General features: G+C 40.9%; 1 protein-coding gene across 1 annotated transcript in view; it reads left to right on the top strand.

The window, feature by feature from the left end:
* The first annotated feature begins 627 nt into the window (after positions 1-627).
* The window catches only part of LOC143353224 (uncharacterized), a 43,170-nt gene continuing 25,318 nt past the window's right edge, over positions 628-18,479 (top strand). The window contains exon 1 of the mRNA XM_076786384.1: positions 628-1,820. Within this exon, the coding sequence (XP_076642499.1) occupies positions 1,766-1,820 (55 nt within the window). The 5' untranslated portion in view covers positions 628-1,765. The remainder of the gene's footprint in view (positions 1,821-18,479) is intronic.

Here is an 18,479-nt window from a genome sequence, read left to right as displayed (position 1 = left end):
GTACCTTGGCGTCCGAGATTGTGAAAAGATTGCGGTTCACGGAGGGAAAAAAAAAGAAATCATATTCGCGTCCATTATTCATAAGATAATAATTTATGCTTGCGGCTTCGAGATTGCCATTCGAGAATCGTTTCTCGAAGGAAATGAATCTCGACTTTGTCATTCACAATTTGTTCATAGGAGGCTTTTTCTTCTAGAGAAACAGAAACTAGTGGTTCAGGCATTGTCTCATCATAGCTTGAATTAGATTTTGTGAAAAAGATTTTTAAAAATTGCTGAATGTACCACTGCCAGTCAGATGAAGAGGTGCTTTCATAGCAAGGGTCTTTGACGTGAAAATTACAACACAAAATTCGCGCAAAATTGAAATAAACCCAGTCGTGTCGCCTGTAGAAGCCAGCATATTCAGCGTCAAGGAATTAATAATTAATTTCATCTCGAAAACGGATCTTCCCGCGAAAAAAGATCTAAAAGGAAGTACAACATTTCAGGCTGAATTTCCTGCATGATAATCACCGGGAATCCCTGTGCATCCCACAGATTCTACAACCCCTAACGCTGATGGTAATCCCCGCGTACCATCTTGCAAAAAGACGATATCGACACTGGCAAGGAAACGTGCGTCGGAGGAGGGACGAAGAGCCGGAGACACCGTCTCCGGTCTCGTCGCGTAAACACCGTTCGCTTATGGCAGGTAAAAGAGCCTCGACACCACCATGGTGGGAGTCAGTTCTGTTATAGTAGGCCACGAGGTAGCAGCTCTGGTGTTCCTGCAGGTGTAGCACTGGCCGAGTCGAACTCTCTCTTAGTTTCTGCTGGCGCAGCAGGCCTCTCGTTTTGCCGGGGAGTGCGCCGCTCCGTGAAAAGAGCCTCGCGATCGCCTCGAAAGCGATCCAGCCGGGCAATGCGATCGCGAAAGCCGCGTGTAATCGCGTGAAAAAAAAAAAGAAACAAAATCGGCAACGACCTCCTCTGTCCTGCCAAGAGAACAAGAAAAAACCCGGAACGAACGTCGCGAAACGACAGAAGTTCGCCGTCTCAGCGATTTCCAAGAGCGCGTCGAAATGGAACGAGAACAACGTTCGGCGCTGAAATTCAAGGGATCGATAATGTGATCGTTCGAGTGTCCGGAAACGTTGGGATCGACGAGCCTCGTGAATTTCGTCGGAGTGAACGAGCGTACGACCTCGTCTTTAACGATCGCTAGTCGCGATCCAGGTGTCTCGAGCCTTTAGAAGGAGAAAGCGGAGAAGTTCAACGGTTCTCGACTCGCACGCGCCTCGATTTCGGACCTTTCCCGCCGTTGAAGTCTCCATTAACCTTCCGAACCCCGTTCGCGTCCCGAAAATCCCGAACAATTTCGAAGTTGGAGAACGCGAGCGCGGCGAAGCTCGAAGAATCGCTGGACCGTGGAAGATTGTTGATCGATAGCGGATTGCTAGATAGTGTGGAAGATTGTTGTTCGATAGAGGAGTGTTGAAACGGTAGGAGAAATCGACGGAAACGTCGAATCGGTTCGAGCGAGTCGCGCCGGCACCGATCGATCGTCGTTTCGCAGTCTTCGGACGTTTCTGCCGGTCCTCTATTGTTTACCGTTCACGGCAGCGAAGCAGACGGGAGAATGAAAGCACGCTGACCTTTCGCGTGCTTCGGAGTTGTTCGAGGAGAACCGATAGACACGTGCGATTTTCGATTAGGCGTGCTTGTGGACGATGGAGCTTTGAACCAGGGAACTCGTCTTGCCGGCTGATCCACCAACCGTGAGATGATTGGCAAATTGACGGTGTGCTTCTGGATACTCGGATGGATCAGCCTCTACGGTATGTTGATCTTGTTGTACTCGAATTCGTTCGTTAACTATGGAAATATTCATACGCGAGGCTTGACGTTGTTTTCACTTGAAAACCAAGACGTTTCTTACGGTGTAAAACATGTCTGTTCTGTAAAAATACTGAGCGGATTTGCTTGTATTATACATTTTTAGCGATTAGTACGAACATTTTTGTTAATGTGAAAATTGTTTTCTATACTGACAGTTTTTAGTTGCGTCTAGAGTACATGAAGTTAAAAATTTTATATTGAGAGTGTGTTTTTAGCGTGTGTGCTCTACACGATAATTGAGCGAATTCAATTTTATTAGGATCTGTAGGGTCCAAAAGCGTTGCTAGAGTAACCATTGTGGTTTTTGTTAACACGAAACCTACCACCGCCGGTCAAAATGACCGGTTCCAGATTTTTTATTTTATAATTACTGAAATTATAAAGATGCTTTCGTGGCAAATGATTAAATAAATCTATTTAGTATAGCATATATTATAATACGAACTGCACAAAATCCAAATAAATTCAACTTCGTGGATCCCGTAAGGATTGACACAGAAAAACAGGCCAATAAATGCAATTGTGATTTTACTCTGAAAATTCCTGTAACTTCGTGTAATCTTTTTGGCATTAACTAAGTGATTGATTTATTAATTTCAAGGAATGATTTGTGTAGCTTGCTTTAGTAATCAACAAATTGTCCTTTTCACTGAAATCTGAGTACTGCATTTTACCACAGAAAATGTCAGGTGTTTAACGTATATTACAAATATTCCAGAAATGCACGTATCGAAACCTAATTGCCCGATAAAACAAGACCGATTCCACAGTAAAAAATAGAAGTAGGTCATTTTGATCTGGGGATTTTCAGCGTTCGTATTTCTCTGGAACGATCGCCAGCGGCTTTTATCACGTCGCGTTGCGGGTTTAGAAAGTAACGACTGTAACGATGCATTGTACAGCCATTCCGAAACGGTCGATTGATTAATCTAACTTTGCGGAAATTAGATAATGTCCTGCTGTATTTGGAACACGCGGAGACAGACGTCTCTGCGTATAGCAAACGAAACAGGGGTAAAGGGGCAAACTGTTTGCTTGGCTTACTTCGAGGACCCGCGGACACCGTTCTTGCTGATTCCACGGGCGTGCAGTTCGTACGAGCTCCGTTGTATGAACCGTTAACGAATCGGGGACAATTATTTAATCGTGTAATCCGGCGCTGAGCTCACCGTTGCCGCGTCGCCTTAAATTTTAAGCGTGTTTCTTCACCGACGTCCCTTTCTACTGTCGAGAATATCTGTAGAAAATCGTTAAAACGTGACCGAAGATTTCGAAAGAGTATTTGTCTTATTTTTCTTCACTGGTGTCTGATCACCGAATCCCTGGAGTGTACCTCCAGAAAATTGTCCAATCGTTGACCTACTCTAGCCTTCGGAGGATTTCTATAAACCTAATTTCCTCTTCATTATTCCGGATAAAACTGAGCAAAAGGAGGAGAAAAATTTGCAGTAGAGGATGTCCGGATTAATTGCAAGTGTGCATCGATCAGAATGGAAACTCAATCCCCCTACGAATTTCACGGTCAGTTAGCGAACATGTCTCTGTGCACGGTTCAGCCATTATTTTATAGTCAGTGAAAGCGAGTCTGTCGCTGCGTTGATATTGTATGCACGGATCGTGCGATTCCCGCGCAGATATCACCGAAAAATTGTCTGCTGCATGCACGACACTCGTAAATAAATTTTCCTTGTCCCGTTCGATAGAGCTTTCTCCATTGCGAACCATGGTTCACTGGTACCATTCCTTGTTCTTTGCTGAGACAGAAGAGCTCGCCACAGTTTATTCAAGCTTTCATTCCATTTGCTACTCTATTATAACAATTATTTTGGGTACTGTATATCCAAACGTCGAAAAGTTAAAATTTGTTGGTCAGTGGAATTACAAACCAACATCAGGATTGTGGAGCCGGGCAACAGATCAGCATAATTAATTTCTGGAAGCTGTCTCGAGCCAAGATTCGTAAGAATTGCCTGTTGTATATCGAAACGTCTAAAAGAAAAAGTTATTGGTCAGTGGAATTGTAAACCAACATCAGGATCGAGCAACCTAGTAACAGATCAGCATGATCAATTTCTGGGAACTGTCTCGTGCTGCTGAGACCCACAGGAAAGTCCAGGGGTTTATTAACAAGCGTCGATGAAATAATCGAAGCGGTCCGACTTGCTTGCTCCATGCACAGTTCATGTAACGCGCAGATACGCGGGGCGTGCATGTGTGTCGGTTTTTGTCGTGTCCGTGACCGTGAAACTGTAACCAGTTACTTTCGTCATCCCGAAGAGAGAAATGTTAATCTCACAACAACACTTCCATTTGCAAAAAAAAAAAGACAACAAGAAACCATCATAAATAGTTCCTGTACAATCTAAGACGTCTCTTCCACGTTCAGGTCCAACAAAAATACACTATTTCGGAAAATAATGTGGAGCAGATTTCCTCCGTTAATTGGCTCGGCGGGAATGAATTCGGCCGATCTTCGCGGAATCCATTCTGCATATCAAAACAATGAAAATGATCCGTTCGCGAACGCTTTCTTTTTCAGCTTCAGCCTACTTTCGAAGGTTGTTGCGCATGGTACACAAAAACAAGTAATAAGTCATCGTTAACGACGCTTCCCGCGACTTTACGCCGCGAAGATCGCGATCCGAAGCGATCTTCCGTAGATCCAATTTGTCGTTTCTCGCCTTTGTCCCCCGGGACGAGACTGTATAATAAAAGTCAAACCGGCAGGAAACGTGTCTCGTGCGGGAAAATCAGGTTCGCAGACTATACCGTCACAGGTCTGACCTTTTTTCCCCACAGAATTTCACGATTCCGCTCACCTTTCCCCGTAATTTCGATCATGCGTCCCAAAATCGTCGCTTTCGACCGGCATAGAAAATAAACCACACCTTCGGTTTCGTGACCGAGAACGCTCCGTTGCGACGTCCCTCGTGAATCATCGCTGATCATCATCCTCGGGCCACTTTCCTGACGCTTTCAACGAACCCGTGAGCGGACAGTTTCGCTACAATGAATGAAAAATTGTTCTAACGCGCGCGCTTTTGTTGCTGTGTTGCCGGAGTCGCGGACGTCGACGGTTGGACGAGTTGTTTGCCTTTTCGATGAATGAGTGGACAATTTCTTGAGTGAATTAGGCTTGCCTTTGACTACAGTGATTCCTTTATACAGGGTGGCCCACATAACTCTGAACAGCTCAATATCTCGAAAACTATGCCATCGATTTTAAAGTTCTTAGTCTTAAATTGCATGGAACTGAAGGGCCTTTCTGACTACATAAACGTGAAGTGGCCTCCCTTCCTCTTTAACGGGGGAGGGGAGGTGACTTTGTAATTTTAAATGGAACCCCCTATAAAATGTTACATATTCAGATTCTACCGGAAAAAACAAGTAAATTTTGTCTGAAACATTTTTTTGTCAGATACTTCCATGATGAGATATAACAGTTTGAAGTTTCGAGTTGTAGGTACTTGAAGCGCTCGGAAATAGCGTTATGGAATTATACGCGCTTGAGTTCTTTGCTTATTCGTGACGAAATAAAATGTACTTTAAATTAAATGTTCAAAATGTCCACCACGGGCTTGTAAACATTTATTTACTCGAAACATCAAAGTTGTTCTAACATTTTTTAACATTTCGGGAGTCACTGAAGCGCAAGCGTCACGTATTCTTTGTTTCATATCCTCTTTTGTCGTCGGTGGTTCAAACATAACTTTGTCCTTTACATATCCCCATAAGAAAAAATCTAATGGTGTTGGATCGGGGGATCGAGGAGGCCATTGACGAAGTCCCCCACGACCTATCCATTTGTTCCCAAATTTTTCGTTCAAAAATTGCCTGGTGATGATTGCAAAATGTGGAGGAGCGCCGTCTTGTTGGAACCACATTTCTCTTCTAACGTGCAATGGCACATCTTTCAAAAGCGCAGGCAAATGATTTTTTAAGAAATCACAATAACTTGCAGATGTTGCAGTTTCTTGAAAAAAATAAGGTCCAATCACAAAATCTCCTATTAGGCCACACCAAACATTTAAAGACCATCGATGTTGAAAGGGAACACATCGTATCCAATTTGGGTTTTCCACGGCCCAATAATGCAGATTATGTCTATTTACATGCCCTGAATTCATAAAAGTGGCCTCATCGGAAAAAAATATTTTGCACAAAAAGTCATTTTCCACAACACCCTGCAGCCACTCACAAAATCTTACGCGGTGATCGTAATCTGCTATCGAAAGCTCTTGTGATAAAACCATGTGATATGGATGATACTTTTGCCGTTTCAAAATTCGTTGAATTGATGAACGACTAATATGTGATGTTTGTGCAAGTGTACGTTGACTAATATGAGGATTTAATGTAATTGCAGCAAGAATACTGGCACTATTATTTTCATTAGTGACAGCTTTACTAAGCCGCTTTTCTAAATTATGAAATGCTGCATGACATTTTTTGATCCCATAACGTTCAAAAAACATCACTGCTGCACGCCGATAATTTTTTTGGCATTCACCTAACGTTAATAACATATTCACTTCTGTGTCAAAAGTAGCCATAATCACAATGTTACTGCTTGAATAACAGCTCTAAACTGAAAACGTGTTCATAGATAAGTGAGTCAAACTCAAGAATTGTAAATATTAGTGTTTATGTTTCTTCATGAATAAGCAAAGGACTCAAGAGCGTATAATTCCATAACGCTATTTCCGAGCACTTCAAGTACCTACAACTCGAAACTTCAAACTGTTATATCTCATCATGGAAGTATCTGACAAAAAAATGTTTCAGACAAAATTTACTTGTTTTTTCTTGTAGAATCTAAATATGTAACATTTTATAGGGGGTTCCATTTAAAATTACAAAGTCACCTCCCCTCCCCCGTTAAAGAGGAAGGGAGGCCACTTCACGTTTATGTAGTCAGAAAGGCCCTTCAGTTCCATGCAATTTAAGACTAAGAACTTTAAAATCGATGGCATAGTTTTCGAGATATTGAGCTGTTCAGAGTTATGTGGGCCACCCTGTATATGTCGCCAGGACCTGGATGATAAACGGACGATACGCGACGCTGGCAAGACCCGTGTTGCTGACATGTATCGAGAATTCACTGTATTCAGTGTCCAGATACGGTGTCTCAATTTCGAATCTTCGGGCACGTTTCTTAAAAAAGTGGTTGGCCTCGGTAGACTCGATTTGTCGATCGAATAGAAAGCTGTAGAGTGGCCTAGGTTTTGTGCCACAGCAAACGCGGAGGCTCGCGCGAGGTGCAAAGTAATTTTTGAATGGTTGCCGTTCCGCCGAAGCACAACCAACTGTTTCCCTTTTCCATCGTTCCTGAGCGGCATAATTGCGGCTCGCTTGTCATCCGCCGGTTTCTTTCTGTGAATTCGAGTGTCATCGTGGCCAGCCGGTTGGAAAGGTTTGCGGTCAGAGAAATGGAAGAAAAACGGGTAGGAAGTATCGCGGAAAACGCGTAACCGGATTCCGATTAGGCGGGGAACGGGAACGGAACGTGGGAAGACACGGACGATGGGACGACGACGATTCCGAGAGAGGATCGACGTAATCTGTGCCGCGTCGCGAGACTTCTTTCGAGATCAATGCCACTCTTTATTCGCCTCACAATGAGATTGCAGTTACGTCAGTTACGCTTTCCGATCGATCCGACGGGTTGCACTGTCCGCAGACCAGGGAAAATCGCGGGACGTCGTCACGGTCGTGCCACCTCTGAATTGTACGTGATTTCGCGCGATTCTCTGCGGCATGATCGATTATCCTGAATCATTCTTGACGCGAGACCTTCCGGCTGAATTATTCTTATCGCGGAATCTTCCGGGTCGTATGTCTTTCGAGGATTTATGCTTGCAACACGGAACTAGTGTCGTTTCCGTTTTTCTTGAAGGCTGTTCCTCTCTTTGAACCGACGACAATCGGTTAAATTAGAACCACAATCAATGCTGCATCGTGAACCTGTGGAGTGAATCACAGTTTTTTCAAAATGTTGGGGACCTTCAAATAACCTTGAAGATTACGTTAGTATTACTATCGATGCACTCAGCAATGCAATTCTAGTCTGGATCATTTTTTTTATTCCAAGAGAGACAGTGGCTTCCAAGAATTTTCGTAAAATTAGGGATTTTTAAATTGTTATAGTCTCGTTTAAAAAAATCGTACAGCAATAAACTAAGTGTCGTTTTAAAGCTTAAACCCTCTATTTTCACATCCCAATATACATTTTAATGTACAATTTTTTATGGTCGTCTTATCGAGCTATGAAAGGAAGGTATGTCACCAAAATGCGTGCTTTACCCAAACGAACTTGTTCCCCATTTTCGTTCCAAAACACAGTAACGAAAAATCGTACATCGAGTTTTGAGATCTCGCTGTAAAGAGGAAGCATCAATCTTTAAATCCATGTTAGATTCAGTCGTGAAAAAAATTTTTTAACGTTTTTAGGCACGTTTGAAGAGAAGCCATTCTGCAGAATTTTCTATAAGAATCGTGTCTTCAGTTTTCCAGCCGCTGTATTGTGTAAACAAATATTAGCAAAAAATGAGTAACGTCGTGTAAAAGTAGAGGCTTCGAGCTTTAAAATGACTAAAAGTTTATTGCTCTACGATGTTTTTTAACGAAATTACAACTGTTCGAAGATCAATAACTTTTAGAAAATTGCATATTTAATGTTCACTTTTTGAAGCCGTTGTATACTTTAATATTATTAAGCGCTCGAAGGTGATTTCATGCGAAATTGTTAATCTAAGCGAGTCACAATGACTGTTCCGAGCTGTCAGCGCTAATTGCCTAATTTACAGCCCTTGACATTCGCACAAATGCGCCTGAATAGTCAAAAAAAAAAAAAAAAGAACGAATCGTCAGTTTACAAAGAATGTACAAACTTGTGTGCCGTAAATTGCCCGAAAGAAAGAGGTGAACGAATCGCTGGACGTTGAACGTAGAATCATGACTGTCACGTACTTATGTTTAGTCGGCGTTCACCACGCGAGAACCAGGATGTCTGGGTCGTGTAACGTGCGGTAGTGTATCAATTTTACGTAAAAGAAACTCTTACGAGGCAATGGACGCGATTCCGCTCACGTGTCCCGCTGCGTATAATTGTGCCCCGTTTGATCGCGTATTAGACGAAGTTTTTGTAGCGTGACAACAGTTCGCAATGATCCTGGCCGATTGTTTCGCGATGGTTGCGTGATCCCGAGCAGAACAGATCAAACCTTGCTGGCCAGGCATTCTATGCTATTGTGCAATCTGATCTTGAGAAAAGAGAGCGCAATTAGTTCCTTAACCGAGTTCAGTGAACAAAATGAAAACGGATATTTGAAAATCATCACTCCCAAAAATATAGAAGACTTTCGAAACACTCTGTCCCATCGGTCACGGCAACTTTTCGGCAAACGACGGCTAATAATCGACACAAAGTAGAACTTTCACATCGCTCAGGATGATCACCTCTGCATCGAAAAACATTGAGATTGAATGGCTCCTTCTCGCAATTGCCAACTCTAACGAAATCCGGTGACTTTCGCTGCTCTGAATCTCTAGGACCGTAAAAAAATCTGCGTCATAGTAATGGAATTCGGTGGATCCCACGTCACAGGGCCTCTGACGCATCAAATTTCGTCTGGCACAAAGACAGGATGAAAGATCATGACGTTTCCCGGTGCCAGCTTGATCTAGCACACTTTCGCGCGAGCGAAAGGCAGCGGAGGAGGCACCCTAAGTGCGATAGTGACAATATCTCGAGCATGGAGATTGGATTGCAGAAGGAATCGACGAATCGCGTCCACGCGTAGGTTGAGGTCGAGGATTTCTAGAGTCGAAGTTACCGGATACTTTCTCCGCGAGCTGAGCTCTGCGTTCGTTTCCTTTTTCCATTCTCGTCACGGATTCTCTCGGGGAGTATGCACAGCGATTCGTCTTGCTAAATTCATTTCCAGTGTGTGGACACGGAGATTGCGGAATTCCGACTGTTTCGAGCTGCAAAAAGGACCGGGAATAATGTTCACTTTAAGGGGGGACCTTTGTGTAAATGGCCTGTTTTTTCAGAATTATTTCTTGAAAAATGTAATGCGTAGATTGATTTGAAATTTCAGGTGTCGTTTATTAACGTTATAATGTAAACAAAAATATTTTTTATAAATTTCCTGATCTTCGTAGATTCGAGATAAGGTAGAGTGACTACATTACCGTCAAAAAATGGTTTTACGTGCTTCAAGTTCTCGTCCTTAAATAAGAATATTTTGTCGCTGATAAAGGGCTCATTCGAAAGAGAAAGGTTCAATCTAGTGCACGCTGGTCAGGAGCTGCCGAGATTATGCAGATATTTGGTAATATAAGCGTTCGAAGTAGGCCAAAATTGACGATGTGCATACCGTGCAAGCATTTTTATGCCATTGGATGAGTTTTCTGGATATAGTAGAGAACTAATTATGAAAGTGGTCTAAGTCAAAATTAAAAAAAAATAAGTTTATCAGTTATTTCAGACCACATTATTTTAAACTAAATTTATTCAATGTAATTTTTACGATATCGTAAAAAATGAACCATTAGATAGTGGTTGTAATTTCAACATTATATGGAATTCATTTAGTGTTAATTATGAAAGTGGTCTAAGTCAAAAATTTAAAGAAATTATATAAACATAACTTGAAAATTATGGATTCTCATTTGATTTGCAAAAAGCACTTCCGTATCCGAAACTGTCTGTTTCGTTAGCCTATTATAAGCGAAATTAATTTGTACGTATACAACTTGGGTTTCCATAATTTCCATGATGACAATGTCAAGATGTATGTATGGGATGAAACTACAGCTTCAAGAGGTGCACAGGAAGTAGCATCACGCATTTTAGCGCATATGGAGGATATAACCACTCAAAAACACGTAATAGCTTACAGTGATGCTTGTTCAGGCCAATATCGTAACATTAAAGTAGCATTGACATGGATGAAAATTGCTCAGTCATCAAATAATAATATTGAAACGGTAGACCACAAATTTTTGGTATCGGGTCATTCCTTTCTACCGAATGACCGTGATTTTGGGTTCATAGAAATGAAAATAAAAAAAGCAAATTACTTATACATCCCTGAGCATTATTATGAATTGATAGAAAAGTTTAGAAGAAGAAATACATTTTCGATAAAACGAATGTCGCGGCCGGATTTTATTTCAACGAAATCACCAGAAGAGTCAATAACAAGAAGAGTAAAAAATACCGCGGGCGAATCTGTCTCTTGGCTGCAAATTCAATGGATGAGATTCTTGAAAAATGAACCTTATAAAATGTTCTATAAAACTTCTTTAGATGATTCTAAATTCCACGTTTTGGATTTTTCACCTAAAAGAGGAAGACCAAAAATACACGGAAATATTAAATTATTTCCATTATACACCACCACTAGACCAGTAACGGAAGAAAAACATAAAGATATTATGTGTTTACTACCATACATCCCTCCAGTTTTTCAGGAACATTTTAAGAATCGTAAAAACTCGAAACGATAAAAATGGATTACTTTTTCAAAATAATTAATAAATGTTCATGAATTATTTCATTGAAGTTATTGTTTCAAATAAAACTCATAGTTCTTTATTGCTTTAAGTCATTTACAGGACATTCAGTTAATTTTGAAAATGGTCTGTCAGTTCAAACTTAAGATCGGATCAAGATCAAGACGGATCTTAAGTCTGTGTCTGAAGGCTGTGAATGGAAATTATTAATTAAAAAGTCACGTGACTACCCCGGACCCTTAACATCAATGGTGCAATGGCGGCTTGAAAATGGCATCCTGTTAATGATCGGACATTTCATACGCAGCAACCTAATTGATTGTTCTTTGGCCAAGTTTTTCTGTGAAAAATTCAGATGGCGGAAAAGCAAATCCTTTCGCCGAGACAAAATTGAAATAAGGCATAATTGACAATATACCAGGCAAGATTAAAACAAGATTGCAAAGTGTCCGGATGAAGGTCAAGTATTGTTTTAGAAATCTAATCGAGCGAATAGGAGCGTCGTCTACAGAAAACGAAACAATAGTAAACAGAGAGAAAGTCGCGGAGGTGGCGTGCGGCAATAAAAGACGTGGAAACTAAATTTTCAGTTGGATGCCGGCTGCGATAATTGTCGGAGAAGGGTGCGGTTTAAGTATTACGCTTTCGAGAGTGAGTTCTCTTTTCGTTCGGCGAGCGTTGGAGTATAGGCACAACGCGTATCGATCAGAGTACGTATTCGAATACTGGAAATGCGCACGGCGACTCGTCAGTGAAAGTATTATTTATTCTCGGTGGTTAATTGTGACACCTTCGCCAGCCGAGCTTGTTATTACACCGTTATTCCTTTTTCGACTCGTTACTTTCTATTCTCTCTTTCATGGTTCTTGAGATCAGGCTTGCTGGACGATCGAACACTGATCGTAGCTACACAACTACTTCCTCTTATCGGCTTCATACAAAGATATTATTATTTCCGATAGCTCGTTGATTATTGCGACAGTTATCACCTCACCGTATTCAACACGTCCTAAATATTTGATGGCTGACTCGAGTTTCGGAAAATTGCTTGTTTTTACACTCGTGATCGCTCCGCTTTCTGCTGAACACAATTATTGTTGTGCTTACTCGTTACGTTCAGTGAAATAAGTAGCTCCGATTAAAAGATTATTGCATTTTAGCCTGAGTGGATCACCAGTGGCTTTTCCCTTCTTCGAATAAATTGTATTTCAATTTGATCCGAAATTATGTCATAAGGGCGAGCCCGTGAATTATCCATTTCTCCCAGCATCCCAATTTTCACAATTGTCAACAAATCAATTTAGCAACACGGAGACAACATCGTCTCTTCCGCATAGGTGAGTTTCCTCTTTCGAAGAAACCGGCGGAAATCCCGTTGTGAAAAACTTGGCAGCAATTCTTCGCGACCATTCTGCATAGTTTCCGTTCGAAATGTCACCGATCGGAAGACTTCCGGAAACGTTTCGCGAAAACGCGAGGAACATTCGAAGCGAGGCACGCGGCCCATGTCGACGTAAATTGCGAGAGAACCGCAGAGAACATTGTCCACTTGTCGGTTCGGCCGTCTCTTCCTCTTGATAAAGCCTGCGGTCTTCCGGTTAGAAATTCTTCTGGTCAGTGAGAGGCGACGTCCGCCATCTTACCGACTTCTCTGACCGTGGCCGTTCCGGCTCATAGGCCTCATCGCCGACAAATATTTCCGGCTTTCCTCCATCTGTTCCCATGATTTGCCATCGGCTGGCAGTGAACGACACGCGATTCAATTGTATAACTTGTTAAGCAAAAATTACACGTCCTACGTAACGGTAGACTCGATCACCGAATTTGCTTGTTTGCTTCACAAACGGTTCGCACAGAATACTCTCCGGTTGGAAATAGGAAAATGTTGCGACAATTTTTGGAGATACTTTCACGTTGTTTCCTTTGATTTTAATAAATTGTGATATCAAGGATATTAGTACTCGTTTCTCTGAACAGCCACTCGCTCGCAAGTACTCGGATATTCATCGAGTGCGAAGTAGGCGCGAAGAGAAATTTTTTAAGCAACGTCTCTCTTGAGGAAATCTTGATAGTATCGGAACCGAACACGCTGGTGGAACGCACCGTAGATACCATCGGGTTCGGAGGTACGCGATTTTTTCTGAACGCTGCGTCCAGTTTTCCTGTTGGCTATCTGAATCATCGTTTTGCCACAAGAACGATCTACAACAATATTCATAGTTGCGAACGGGATCGTTGCATCACAGTCTCAAGGAAGACATGAAAACGATAAGCTCGTGAAAATTGCAAATTTTAATTCATTCTGGTTTCCCAAGACTCTTAACACAGTATGCGTTTGTTCGCACAACAGCGTTTGTACAATTCCAAGAATTGTTGATTAGGAGTTAAGACCAAAGATGGCAGTTCTAATGGTAAGCAATTCTATTGTTTCTCTTCCGAACTAATCGCTGAAGGTAATAATAAATTCGGACAATGCCCGATGATATATCGGGAGCAAGAACTGCATCAGCGAAATCAGTGCAGCATCGCTGCGGAAAGAAATATGGGTCAGCCCGAGGGGGCGTCTCGGCTTAACGAATTAACAAATCTCCTGATCTGATTACGGGCAGACATGGGTGGGACGAGCGAAGACCTTGAAAAAGAGATTTATTATATCCCCGTGAACGGTGAAACGAGAAAGGCGTAGCCGCGAGGATCGGCAACTTTCATCTGCGGCCACGTGGTGCGTCCACTTTCCGCGTGGATCCTCTCGGATGCAAAACCACCGCTCGTTCACCGCAAAATGCCGGTATTTTTACACTAATCAAACCGCCAATAAATCAACTACTGTTAATTTAGCGACACACCGCTGTAGACTACGGGAAGTATGGAGGAAACATCGTCTTGAAGAGTTACTTTTCCGAACTTAATTTTCCGTTTATAATTCGCCACAACGTTGCACTAATCAAAATATAGTCCTGAGAAAAATTATCTTTCCTTCACCAGAATAATACAAAGTTTTATAATAAAAACAATGGAGACATTCTAGATCAGTGATGGGCACGGTAGGGGCCCCTCAAACGCCTGCTTCTCCCACCAACCTCTTTTTCGCTGGTGTTTACTGGAAGGGGACAGTGGGCGCTATGGTGGGGTCTTGTCTCAATTCAGACAAAAAGTGCCCATCCCTGTTCTAGATGGAGATGATGACTACTGTATGTTTTGGTATTGACGTCAAATGCTAGTAATAACCATACAATGCAGGCATTAAGGTAAAGGCACCAGTAGTTGACCAGGTACCAGTAGTTGACCATTTTATAGAAAAACATAAAAAATAAGGTTTTTATGAGCTGTGCACTTTTGATGAAAGTGAATGTCGGATGCCATGCTATCTGTTGTTTAAATTTAAAAAGAATTGCATGCGAAGTGAAGTATGCATAGTAATAACGGACGTTTGAATACATTAAGGTTAGTAATATGCTGATATATCTCTATTTCCTTAACGTTTCTGTTAAGAAAAGCTGTACGGTTCAGGTAAACAAATCTATACGTTGTGAACTTTTCGCGACCGAATTATTTGCTGTTTATATTCTCACAGAGTTTTATAAGTGATAAATGCATTGTTTTTGTTATTCTAACCTGAAAAACAATAGTTTATTAGGTGGTCAAATATTGAATATTGTTTTTGAACAATTCGTAGAAGTTGACAGGCGTGATCAATTACTAACGTGACTCATTTAAATTTGTTTACGACTTATAATGTATCCATTTTACATCTACGATTGTTAAGAGTACAAAATATAATTATAAATTTTGTAGCATGCTGTGTTTTAGAGGATGACCACATGGTCAACTATTGATTGCATTCACGGTCAAGTATTGATCAGTGTCTTTTAAGACAGCCATGTGCGTGACATTATAAATACCAACGGAAAATTAAAATGCATTTATTTAATTATTTATTTCAGAATTTATTTCATTACTTATCGAGAGATGCCTCCTATCAAGGGCTCCTTTAGAAATTATTCTGAAGAGACGATGAAATTTTTTTTTTTTTTTAAATTGTTCGTGTAACTAAAACAAAAGCGACTGTTTCATCCATGGAAATGTACGGGCGATTATGGAAGTGGCTAAACAAGCCTGATGTGCTGGACTACGAGTGGAAGGCTGTACTTTCTCATATCAATGAGCCCACGAAATCGAGCAGAACTCGCAACGTCTACTCTGTTCCTGAATTGAACTTTTTATGGAATTGATTTATTTTATTTCTTATTTTATTCTTTAATTGTAATTTGTGCTAGTAATTGTTGAAACTAAATGATACTAAAATGATTCCCAACATTATTGCTTTAACCCTCTTTCTAGTATAAGTGGTCAACTACTAACGAAGAGAAGGTCAATTACTAGATTTTTCATGTTTAAGAGCGGTCAACTTCTGAAGAAATTACAGAATTTTTAAATATGTTTCTTAAATTTGTATAAGTAAACTTTTTTTAAAAAGTGGCATTGTTACATAATCTAGAAGACTTAAAGAGTGTCTTCAGGCATCGACTGTCGCTATTTGATGACAGAGCAAGCGCTTACTGTTGTTCGCGTGAAAAACTTCTCTTAACTGGTCAACTACTGATACCTTTACCTTAGCACGGTATTGTAACGTTGAAAGAAACGCTGAAAAATCTGAAATAAATAGCGGAAGCTCGGTTCGAGGTCCAAACTGATTTTCATCTCTGAACAGGTTGCCAAAGGCTTTTCGAAATTGTTTCGAAATTAATTTTCTGCGATAGCTTGTTGCACTGTTTCGGTCCCGTAAGCCGAGCATCGAATTCCTCGCCCAAGTTCGACCACTTTCTTCTCGCTTTCAAGCTCCTCCGCGTTTCCGCGGGCTGCTGGCTTTCCGTTCCAGGAGCCGCGACAAGACCTCTGCCTTCCCCGAAGGCTTCTCGCCGAGAAATTTACACTTGTTCTGCTTTCTATTCGAACGCGTCGCCTCTGGTCGCAGGATCTACCCGTTTTTCTGCAAAACTGTTTCCCCCCCGGTCACGATACATCCGACAAACCAGATTTTTGAAAGTTACCACGATACGGTGGGAAGCTGAGGAGGTCAACTGCGTGGCCATTGTTCTCTTCCCTGTTGGATCGACATCCGATCGACAAACTACGCGTGAAAGGGTCAAATTAATTTCTGCATACAAATGATCGCCGCCGATGGAAACAAGGGACGAGGTCTGTGCACCATACTGACTCCTGATCAGTATACAAATTTGTTCACGTCTACACTGCACGAAATTTCAATAAAGCCACCTACATTTTGGTGTATTTTTAAAAAATATAGAGAAATTTGTTACTTTTCTAATATCTATAACATTGTATACTGACTACTGAGTAGAGATATATACGCCACTCACTCACAAATGTTTACGTCTTTCATTGATTTACATTTTCGTCGAAGGCCGCGGAACAGGAGTGCGAGATTTCTATAAAGCCACTTAGTTTGTGCTTAGATCTTGTGTGGATAACACGTGAGTCTCAGCAAAGAAACTTTAATTGTAATTCAGATGTGCGTATTTATACTAAAATTGATTTTTAAATTCATAAAAATTGTACATATATTATATTTGTATTTATTTTTATTATAATGCCACGAGGCAAGTTGTTGACCAGTGAAGAGAAGGCATCCATTGATGCTTATAAAGATATGGGGTGTTCTAATCGAACAATTGCGAAAAAAATTAATAGATCGCGTACTTTAATAGATAATTATATAAATTTGGGCGAAGAATATGGTAAGAAAACACCCTACAGGTGGAAATAAAAAATTTGACAAGAAGGCAATATTCATTATTGATGAGGCTGGCAGCAAGGAAAACCAAAAGTGCAGCACAACTTCGAACTGAACTACAACTACCAATAACAACGAGGCGTGTGCGGCAAATTTTAAAAAGTTCAGGGCGATTTAAATGGAAAAAAATGCTCCAGAAGCCAGCACTCAAAGAACGACACAACAAGCTCGTCTCGAATTTGCACAAAGACATATGTCCTGGACAGAAAAATGGAACAATATAATTTTCTCCGATGAGAAAAAATGTAACTTAGATGGGCCAGATGGTCACAAGTACTACTGGCACGATTTAAGAAAAGATCCTAACGTAGCAATGAGTCGTAACTTCGGTGCAGGCTCGTTAATGATTTGGGCTGCATTCAAAGCCAATAAAAAAACCCCAATCTGTCGAATTAACCACAAAATGAATTCGTCACAATACACGGAGCTGTTGAAGATAGTCTTAATACATATTCACTGAAGAAATTGAGACTGACAATTTCATTTTTCAACAGGACAACGCCTCAGTTCATGTATCAAGAGAAACAAAGGAGTGGTTAGACAGCAGAAATATCGGGGGTTTTGACATGGCCAGCTTGTTCACCAGATTTAAACCCAATTGAGAACCTTTAGGGAATACTTGCAAGAAAAGTATATGACAATTGTAAACAATACAACTCTGTTTCTGAGTTATGGACTGCAGTGAACGAAGCGTGGACATCGATCGAATCAGAAACTCTTCGTGCTTTGATTGCATCAATGCCTAATCGAATTTTCGACGTTATTCGAAAAAATGGCAATTATACTAAGTATTAATTTCGAAATTTAGAAGAAATTTTTGTTAATATTGATGTTATCTAGTTAAAAAACGTTTGGCTTGATGGAAATTTCGCAGTTCAATTTTTGTTAAGCTATGTAATTTCACGTTTTTTTATAAATAAAGACATATATCTATGACTGCAAACATGTATATGGTTTCTTTTATTAATCCAAAAATGCTATGATGCATCAGCTTCTCATTACTATGACATAATTATAAGATTTCACCAAAAAATCAGGCGGCTTTATGGAAATTTCGGGCAGTGTACAACAATTTGTTGAGTCTGGCAGTCTGGCAAAATTCACTTGAAAATAGATTTCGTCGTCAAAAACCGTTGTCCCCGATCAAAAGCTGAAAATCCGCCTAATGTCCGCGACAGTGTCCAAGAATTCTCTTTTTAAGGTCACAGACGCACAACTATCCACTAGCCGACTGGATTAACAGCATAACGGTTCCACATTC

The sequence above is a fragment of the Halictus rubicundus genome, chromosome 4 (assembly GCF_050948215.1).
Source record: "Halictus rubicundus isolate RS-2024b chromosome 4, iyHalRubi1_principal, whole genome shotgun sequence".
Taxonomy (NCBI): Eukaryota; Metazoa; Arthropoda; class Insecta; order Hymenoptera; family Halictidae; genus Halictus; species Halictus rubicundus.
The sequence above is the reverse complement of the archived record's forward strand: the minus strand, read 5'-3'. Positions and strand labels throughout refer to the sequence as shown.